The sequence below is a fragment of the Octopus sinensis genome, linkage group LG15, assembly GCF_006345805.1.
Source record: "Octopus sinensis linkage group LG15, ASM634580v1, whole genome shotgun sequence".
Classification (NCBI taxonomy): Eukaryota; Metazoa; Mollusca; class Cephalopoda; order Octopoda; family Octopodidae; genus Octopus; species Octopus sinensis.
Window position 1 is genome coordinate 20,420,694 of NC_043011.1, and position 9,939 is coordinate 20,430,632.

The following is a 9,939-nucleotide window of genomic DNA, read 5'->3' on the forward strand; positions in this document are numbered from 1 at the left end:
TACAACAGGATGTAAAAAACCGAAACATTTTGAGAAAGAATAATCCATTGGGATTTCCTCGTGTATAACTTGAGAGTTTGATAGTCGTTACGTAATATTGATAAAACATAGTTTAAATTTAATTATTGGCACAACATTAGATGATGAAAAATAAATTCCGTACAGAATTTTGTCAGTGAACAGGTCGCGGTCTCAAAGCGACGAAAATATTTTGACAAATTAAATTTAAATGTTGAAGTGAATCTAACGGTTTTTGTGTGTTTCTTAACTTTAGGTTCTTTGTCTGATAATAAGGTGGTGGGTACTCCAAAACGAGATAAGACATCAGCTTGTTTTTTTACAACCTCATTTGAACGGTTAGAGTATACGAATGCTTCAATCCTTGTAGACTATACATCTGCAATAACTAAAATATTGCCCATGCTTGGAATATATACCCAAACCACGTGAACACTTTCCCAGGGCCCAGAAATAGGCCATGGCTCATTTACCTTCACTAGATTTGGTCTAAACCTCTGGCAACTATCACAACATTTAACGAACTTCTCAATGGAGTATGCTAAGCAAGGCTACCAAACACAGAGTCGTACTTTCTTGGTTGTTTGCTGAAAGACCCTATGCATCATGTAGGTTAGTTGACATTGTGACTCTATAAGGTGGGGAATAATGGACGATGCTTCGGATATATCACATACATACATACATACATACATACATACATAATACATACATCATACATACATACATACATACATACATACATACATATGACTTGCAATCAAATACATAAACGCCGAGTACTTAAGACTCTGGCATAGCTGTTTTGGCACCTCTGATTCGGCATCGCTGATTCAACGCTGATTTATTTTACATCAGAATGTTTCACTCATTCTCTCCCTTTTCCTCCTCTTTCTCTCTCTCTCCCTCTCTCTCTCTCTCGCTCTCTCTCTCTTCTCTCTCTCTCTCTCTCTCTCTCTCTCTCTGTATATATACATATACATATACATATACATACTACATATATATATATATATATATATATATATATATATATATATATATATATATATATATTTGTGAGTTAAGGCTACCATTGCTTTCATGTTAAGAAGAGTAGGAAAATATCCAAGCACCTTAAAAATTTTCAAACCGATTACATGGAGAAAGGTGTTCGATTCCAATGCGGTATTGAGCACTCATTCCAACGTTCTACATTTACGCAAATATATATCACTCTCTCTCTCTCTCTCTTCTCTCTATCTCTCTCTCTCTCTCTCTCTCTCTCTCTCTCTCTCCCACACACACACTCTCCCTCTCTTTCTATCTGCATGTGTATATTTCTGTACGTGCACATGTGCGTACGCGTGTGTATTTACCTCGATCACCAAAAAGCTCTATCTCTACAAAGAGGTTCAACGTCCAGTCAGCTGTGTCATATCCAAACAGCGGTGCCCAATTCTGTCGATAAATGCTATATGCTCTGTACATTTTTTTTTTTTGTTCTGGGGTTTATTGTGCCTTGAACTTTGATCTAAACTTAAGTGTCTTTCATACTTTGCTCTTTGCTTCGCACTGTGTCCTAATTTCACTAATACAATACAGTAATCCCTTGACTATCGCGGATGTTACATTCCAAAACCCTCACGTTCGGTGAAAATCCGCGAAGTTGAAACAGTACTGTACTGTATACTCTTTACTCTTTTACTTGTTTCAGTCATTTGACTGCGGCCATGCTGGAGCACCGCCTTTAGTCGAGCAAATCGACCCCGGGACTTATTCTTTGTAAGCCCAGTACTTATTCTATCGGTCTCTTTTGCCGAACCGCTAAGTGACGGGGACATAAACACACCAGCATCGGTTGTCAAGCAATGCTGGGGAGACAAACACAGACACACAAACATACACACACACACACACACCACCACACACACCACACACACACACACACACCCACACACCCACACACAACATCTATATATATATATATATATATATTATATTATATATACATATATAGGCTTCTACCAAATGCACTCACAAGGCATTGGCCGGCCCGAGGTTATAGCAGAAGACTTACACATTCGTGCACGTGATAAGTAGCTTGCTTACCAACCACATGGATCCGGGTTCAGTCCCACTGCGTGGCACCTTAGGCAAGTGTCTTCTACTATAGCCTCAGGCCGACCAAAGCCTTGCGAGTGGATTTGGTAGACGGAAACTGAAAGAAGCCCGTCGTATATATGTATGTATATATATATGTGTGTGTCTGTGTGTTTATCTATTTGTGTTTGTCCCCCAACATCGCTTGACAACCGATGCTGGTGTGCTTACATCCACGTAATTTAGCGGTTCGGCAAAAGAGACCGATAGAATAAGTACTAGGCTTACAAATAATAAGTCCTGGGGTCGATTTGCTCGGCTAAAGGCGGTGCTCCAGCATGGCCACAGTCAAATGACTGAAACTAGTATTTAAAAAATACATATACAAACACAACTAGCTTTTGCACAGTTTCTGTCTACCAAATTCCTCATACAAAGTATTGGTCAAACTGGCATTAGTTCAACAGCAGATACTTGTCTAAAGTAAAGCTCAAACGAACGGATCCAGAACCTAATCTGGATCCACTTGGTTACGAAGCAAAGCATGTTAAGCATACAACCATTACTGATACATAAATATTAGTCTAGTTATGACAATAATTTAAGATCAGCTAACTTATCTGTATATTCTAGACTCCACAATACCAGTTACTGTGTTTGGTAGGATATTTCCGTCTTTGTCGACAATGCAGTGTATTTCGATCAAAGCGGAAGCAATGCTCTACAAATAGAATCAAATGTTAAACAGGATATGACGTCAAAACTTCTATAAAAATATATCAGCAGTTCAATGACCTTTGTACTTCAACCTGAACTGATTTTCAAGAATCAATATTATAAATCTTGCTGAACTTTGATCAGAATTCGAAGAATATAAAAACATGATTTAAGATTTCTTCAAATCATGGTTTTAAATATGTACGCAAAATGGTCGATGAAAATGAAATCAAAAATAATATTTTCACATAATATTTAAAAACTACTCAAATCGGCATTTGAAAGATTTTAATATTCCAGGAACTGCAATTATTAATGAAAATTCATTGATGTATAAAAGTTATATATATATATATATATATTATTGGGGTAATAAGAATGATATAAATTATTATTACCTGTGACCTAGCACAAAAAAGAATTAGTCAATAGACTACATATTATTCACATAGAAATATCGTGTACATTAAAACACATCAAGAGGCTTCCAAATAGGAAAGCCTTGTACTAGAAAGAGCAGTAGAAAACTCAAACCACTATTTATCGATAAATTCTCGAATGGAATGAAAATTAAAAACGTTTACCATCTTATTTAGTTCCTAGACCATGTATATATATATATATATATATATATATATAGCAATTATCTTGAACTGAGATTATTTGAGCAGATGTGACCTCTTCAGTGACTCACCATTACATATCTCTCCTCCTGACTACAGAATGGACAAAACAGGACAGGCGGAGACATATGGGATGGAGTGTCGCTGAAGAGGTCACAGGATGTGTGACAAAAGATTTCAGATAAAGGACACTAAAATAATAATAATGATAATAATAATAATAATAATAATAATAATAATAATAAATAATAATAATAATAATAATAATAATAATAATAAGCTGAAATGAAGAACGTGTATATAGTCGTGAGATTATTTGTCAGAAAAATATATTAAAAATGACCATCCCCAAATATAATATCTGTTTTCCACGACCTCTGATGTGAAATTGTGTATAGAAACAAATACATGAACGCGTATATAACACGCGCGCGCGCACGCACACACACACACACACACACACACACACAAATACACAATATTATGTATGTGTGTGTATATATAGATAGATAGCTAGATAGACAGACCGACAGCCAGACACACAAACTGACAGACAGACAGAGGTTCAACGTCCAGTCAGCTGTGTCATATCCAAACAGCGGTGCCCAATACTGTCGTCCTATAAATGCTATATGCTCTGTACATTTTTTTTTTTGTTGTTCTGGGGTTTATTGTGCCTTGAACTTTGATCTAAACTTAAGTGTCTTTCATACTTTGCTCTTTGCTTCGCACTGTGTCCTAAATTATAGATAGATAGATAGATAGATAGATAGATAGATAGATAGATAGATAGATGGATAGATAGATAGATAGATAGATAGATAGATAGATAGATAGATAGATAGATAGATGGATGGATAGATAGATAGATAGATAGATAGATAGATAGATAGATAGATAGATAGATGGATGGATAGATAGATAGATAGATAGATAGATAGATAGATAGATAGATAGATAGATAGATAGATAGATAGATAGATAGATAGGTGTTGGATAGATAGATAGATAGATAGATAGATAGATAGATAGATAGATAGATAGATAGATAGATGGATAGATTTTTTTTTTTGCTTATGGACCTCTTTGATTACAATTTCACAGCAGGTGCAATCCTTATAGTCATTCGATGCCTAAAACTCTTACTCTTACTCTCTTTTACTTGTTTCAGTCATTTGACTGCGGCCATGCTGGAGCACCGCCTTTAGTCAAGCAAATCGACCCCGGGACTTATTTTTTGTAAGCCAGTACTTATTCTATCGGTCTCTTTTGCCGAACCGCTAAGTTACGGGGAAGTAAACACACCAGCATCGGTTGTCAAGCGATGTTGGGGGGACAAACACACACACACACACACATATATATACATATATACGACGGGCTTCTTTCAGTTTCCGTCTACCAAATCCACTCACAAGACTTTGGTCGACCCGGGGCTATAGCAGAAGACACTTGTCCAAGGTGCCATGCAGTGGGACTGAACCCGGAACCATGTGGTTGGTTAGCAAGCTACTTACCACACAGCCACTCCTGCGCCTATTATATTTTTATGATTAAATATTATTAGGAATTGTTTTAAAAAATTGTTAAAATATTTTGTGTATTGAAGAAATATAACCAGTTTATTGCACCTAAATTTTAACAACAAAATCTTATATCTCCATCATGAAGGACCATGTGGACCAATGGGAGACAACCACTGCTCTACAGGGTCATTTATTCCCTATAAAGAGCTACGAAATCTCTTTCATTGTATCCTCACTGTCTTAAAAACTTGTGGACGCTCTGATTAATATGATTCGTGCAATCTCATTCAAGAATTAACGTTATAGCTTCTCCGTTTTGCCACGTGTGTAGTTTGACCCAATCTGGGACCATTAATATTTTTAAACTGAAGAGAAACTGCTGTAACATTCTCAGTCTCAATTTTTTCACTTAAATTTTAGTAAAGAACAAAACAGGATCTTTCAGACTGAGTGAAGACGTCATAAAAAATCTAACCAATGACGCGCAATAATTACACATCAAATACTTTGTTTGGTGTGTACAAAATTACTAACGAATTCCAAATCGTTGACTGAAAGTTCCTCAGACCTAAATAAAGCTAAAGGCGGCTTTTGGAAGAATAGCAAACAACAGGCAAAGGAGCAAAGACATTGACAAAAGTGGACAACGGACACAAGTGAGATGCAACTATTCCTTAAGTTAGCTGAGAGGACCACAGCTGTGCAGAAACATCAAGAAAAAATAAAACCGTCAGGGAAAATCTCCCCCGACCAGCACCATGCATTCAGAAGAACTGCAATGTTGAATTTTCCAGTGATTGTACTTGAGAACTCTTTGATTATAAACTTTACTCTTTTACTAGTTTCAGTCATTTGACTGTGGCCATGCCGGAGCACCGCCTCTTAGTCGAGCAAATCGACCCCAGAACTTATTCTTTGTAAGCCTAGTAATTATTCTATCGGTCTCTTTTGACGAACCGCTAAATTACGGGGACGTAAACGCACCAGCATCAGTTGTCGAGCAATGTTGGGGGGGGGGGGGAAACAGACACACAAACATATACACACACACATACATACATACATACATTCATACATACACACACACATACATACATACATACATACATACATACATACATACATACTTACATACATACATACATACATACATACATACATACACACACACACACACACACACACACACACACACACATATATATATATATATATATATACGACCGGCTTCTTTCAGTTTCTGTCTACCAAATCCACTCACAAGGCTTTGGTCGGCCCGAGGCTATAGTAGAAGACACTTGCCCAAGGTGCCACACAGTGGGATTGAACCCGGAACCATGTGGCTGGTAAGCAAGCTACTTACCACACAGCCACTCCTGCGCCTTTCTTCATGTGCTTTTGTTCTTTTGTTTGTTTGTTTTTTTGTTCTCAATACCATTAAATAGGTGCAGGCTTGGCTGTGTAGTACGAAGTTCACTTCCCAGTCCCACGTGGTTCAGTCGCACTGCGTAGCATTTTGGACAATTGTCTTCTGTAGCCCCAGGCCGACCAAAGTCTTGTGAGTGGATTTGGTAGACGGAAACTGAAAAATGCCCGTCGAATGTGTATGTGTGCGCGTGTGAGTGTATCTTTTTGTGTGTGCGCGCGCTCATGTGTATGTGAGACCACCACTTGACAACCAATGGTGGTGTGTTTACGAACCTGTAATCTGGCGGTTCGGCAAACGAGACCAATAAGATAAGGACCAGGTTTAACAAAAAAAAATAAGTCCTGGGTTTGATACAGTCGACTGAAAATTCTTTCAGGCGGTACCCCAGCATGGCCACAGTCTAATGACTGAAGCATATAAAAATTAACAGATAAAAGATTGTAACTAAGACGGCGAGCTGACAGAATCGTTAGCAAGTCACTCAAACTGTGTAGTGGCATTTCTTCCGACTCCTTACGTCATGAGTTCAAATCACGCTGATATCAGCTTTGCTTTTCATCCTTTCGAGGTGAATAAAATAAAGTACCAATCAAGTACTGTGATCGATGTTACAATGACTCACGGATCTTTTCGGTTTGAATGGCAGTTTTTAACATAATTTCTAGGTAACTAAAAAAATTTTTAACTTCGTATACTGGTAGAATGTGTTTATAAAACATCTTTTTCTCTTGGCTTTATTGAGAAAATTCTATAGTTTGTAAGATATTTGTTGTTTTTTTCTTTAATTTCTGCAATTTCAACCAATCAATGACGTCTATTGAGGTAAACAACATTCTGTGCCGTATGAATATGTCCCTCGTTTAAGAAACAGATTGGGTTTATTTATATTTGTGAAGAAAAAAAGATACCCTTCCCCCCATCCCTAACCCTAAAATAGATTGAAATGCAATAGATCGATACTAGGGTCATAATTATGGGTGACAATTTCATATGACACCGCTAGGAAAAATTGCAGTTCAAACCGAAAAGATCCTGACTCACTTCTTGAAAAATTGTTTACCTTGTTCCAAAATTAGAAAAGAAAATTTTTTAATTGCAACAATAGATATTGTTTTGTCATAAATTGTATTGTTATTTATTCATTGTAAATTGTACTGACGCTATTTGAATTGAAAATTGTTTACTGTGTTTTTTTTGTTTTGTTTTGCTTTGTTTTATTTTTTTTTGTTCTTTTTTTTTAATATGAAGGAGCGGTCGCAGTTGGAAGACTGTTATTTCTACTAACCTGAAAAAGTCTTTGAATTCATATGCAAAAATAAAATGGGCATCTGTTACTAGGTTCAGGCATTTGACTGCGGCCACGCTGGGGCACCACCTTGAATTTAGTACTTCTTTTTGTAAAAGCCTGGTAGTTATTCTGACGCGGGCTCTTTTGCCGAACCGCTAAGTTACGGGGACATAAACACAACAACACTGGTTTCAAGCAGTGGTGTGGGACAAACACAGATAGAAACACACACATACATACATACATACATACATACATACATACACACATACATACATACACACACACACACACACACACACACACACACACCACACACACACACACACATATATATATATATATATAGGGAGAGTTTACGAAAAAAAAAAAGACGAAGACAGGTGGTGTAGAAAACAAACAGATGTATTAGTATAACGCTCAGGAATAGAAAAAGTCTTTTACGTTTCGAGCCTACTCTCTTCTACAGAAAGGGACACAGAAAAAACAAGGAGAGAAAAAAATGTGTGTAGTGGCTAACGATCTATCACTGGTTCTCAACTCGTTTGAGGTCAGGGCGCACCTGAACCACCACAAATAATTGTGGACGCACCATATACAAATTTCTAAGCTAAATAACAGAAAATAATACATACTTTAAGATTCTTCATTCTTGAGTTCATGGGAAACATTAGCTCGATGTTTCTTGGCAATTTCTTCAATGTTTGGGCATATGTTTGAAAGACAAACTCACATTTCTTCATCAACGCATGTAAGTGTTCCTCGCTTTTTGTCCTTGATAGTAGAAAGAGTGGAAAATCCCAAATCACATAGATATGAAGTTGAAAATTGCAACAAAATTGTAAGAGCTTTTTTAAAAAGCGAAACATATTCATTTTTTACAGAAATCCAAAAAGCTTCAAGTGACAATTCCTTTTGTTTCATCATTAATCCATGGTCAGTAGGTATAGCAGCGAGTTCCTCTTCTTCTATCATTGTTAATTCGAAATCACTGGAAGTTTCCACGAATGGGTTTCTGATCCAGTCATATTGTTCAGTTTTCAGTGATGGGAAATACGAACTCACTTTTTCTTCTAAACTTGCTAAATGCTCAACTATTAACGGGAGTGTTTCATTTTTGCCTGTTTCACTTTGACTTAACAAAGGAAACATTTCCAAATTCGCTTCGACAGCTTATCGTTTCCAAATCTTAATTTTTCTTTCGAAAGCTTTCATTTTGTCAGTGGACATTACAATGTTTTCTTTTTTCCCTTGCATGCTAGTATTTAAAATATTGAGCTGCTGAAATATATCGGCCAAAAACTGTAACCTGGAAATCCAAACTTCGGAACGAAAAAGGTCACAAAAATTAGATTGTTTCATTTCTTCAAAGAACACAAGAAGTTCGTGTCGTAGCTCGTGTACACGAGTAAGTATTTTTCCTCTTGACATCCACCTTACTTCGGTGTGTAAAAGCAGCCGTTTGTGTTGAGAATCCATATCGGTACACAACTGTTCGAATATACGAGATTTGACAGGTCTTGTTTCAATAAAGTTTACCATCTGAACAACTTTATTTAAAACCTCTTTTAGTTCCTCTCTTAATGTTTCTTTTTTGCCATCAAGGCCTCTCTATGAAGAAAGCAGTGAGTAAAGATAACATTCTCATTTGTTTTTTAAAAAAGATGTGAGGCCCTTAACACATCCTACCATAGAAGGGGCTCCATCTGTACAAATACCCACACATGATTTCCATGACAACTGCCATTTATCAAAGTATGTATTCAAAATGTTGAAAAAGTCCTTTCCTTTTGCAATGACACTTAATTCTTTACAAAAAAGAAACTGATTTACTATGTGCTCTTCATCGATAAAACGAATGAATGCTAAGAGTTGTGCCTTGTTGATAATGTCTGTTGACTCATTAACTTGCGATGCAAAAGGGGAATACTTAAGTTTATTACTACATAAATTTTTGTCGATATCAGAAGACATTTCTAAAATGCACCTTGCTTATTTCTTTTGCGTCTTCATTCCCAAGCATTGTTGAGACTACCTTTTTGCACGCGGGGAAAAAATGAGTGACTCGCCTATAGAATGAGCTTTCATATTTTGTGCTATTAGTTCTGAGACTTGGTAGGAAGCGACTCGAGCTTTCTCAGAGACAGTCATTTTAATTATGAAAGAATTTGGCGCTTTAGTTTGCTGTTCAGGGTGGACGAGTGCGTGAAGAAAGAGCAGAGGCACGGTCCACAGATCGTGCCTGGGCAAGGGCAG

At 36.9% G+C, this 9,939-nt stretch overlaps 1 protein-coding gene across 1 annotated transcript; it reads right to left on the reverse strand.

Moving 5' to 3' along the window:
* Window positions 1-8,856: 8,856 nt before the first annotated feature.
* On the reverse strand, window positions 8,857-9,657 carry LOC115219965 (zinc finger BED domain-containing protein 5-like). Its single transcript, XM_029790267.1, has 2 exons — window positions 9,517-9,657; window positions 8,857-9,294 (listed from the first exon to the last, which is right to left on the reverse strand). Exons 1-2 carry the CDS (start codon window positions 9,655-9,657, stop codon window positions 8,857-8,859), a joined length of 579 nt encoding a protein of 192 aa, XP_029646127.1.
* Window positions 9,658-9,939: the final 282 nt, after the last annotated feature.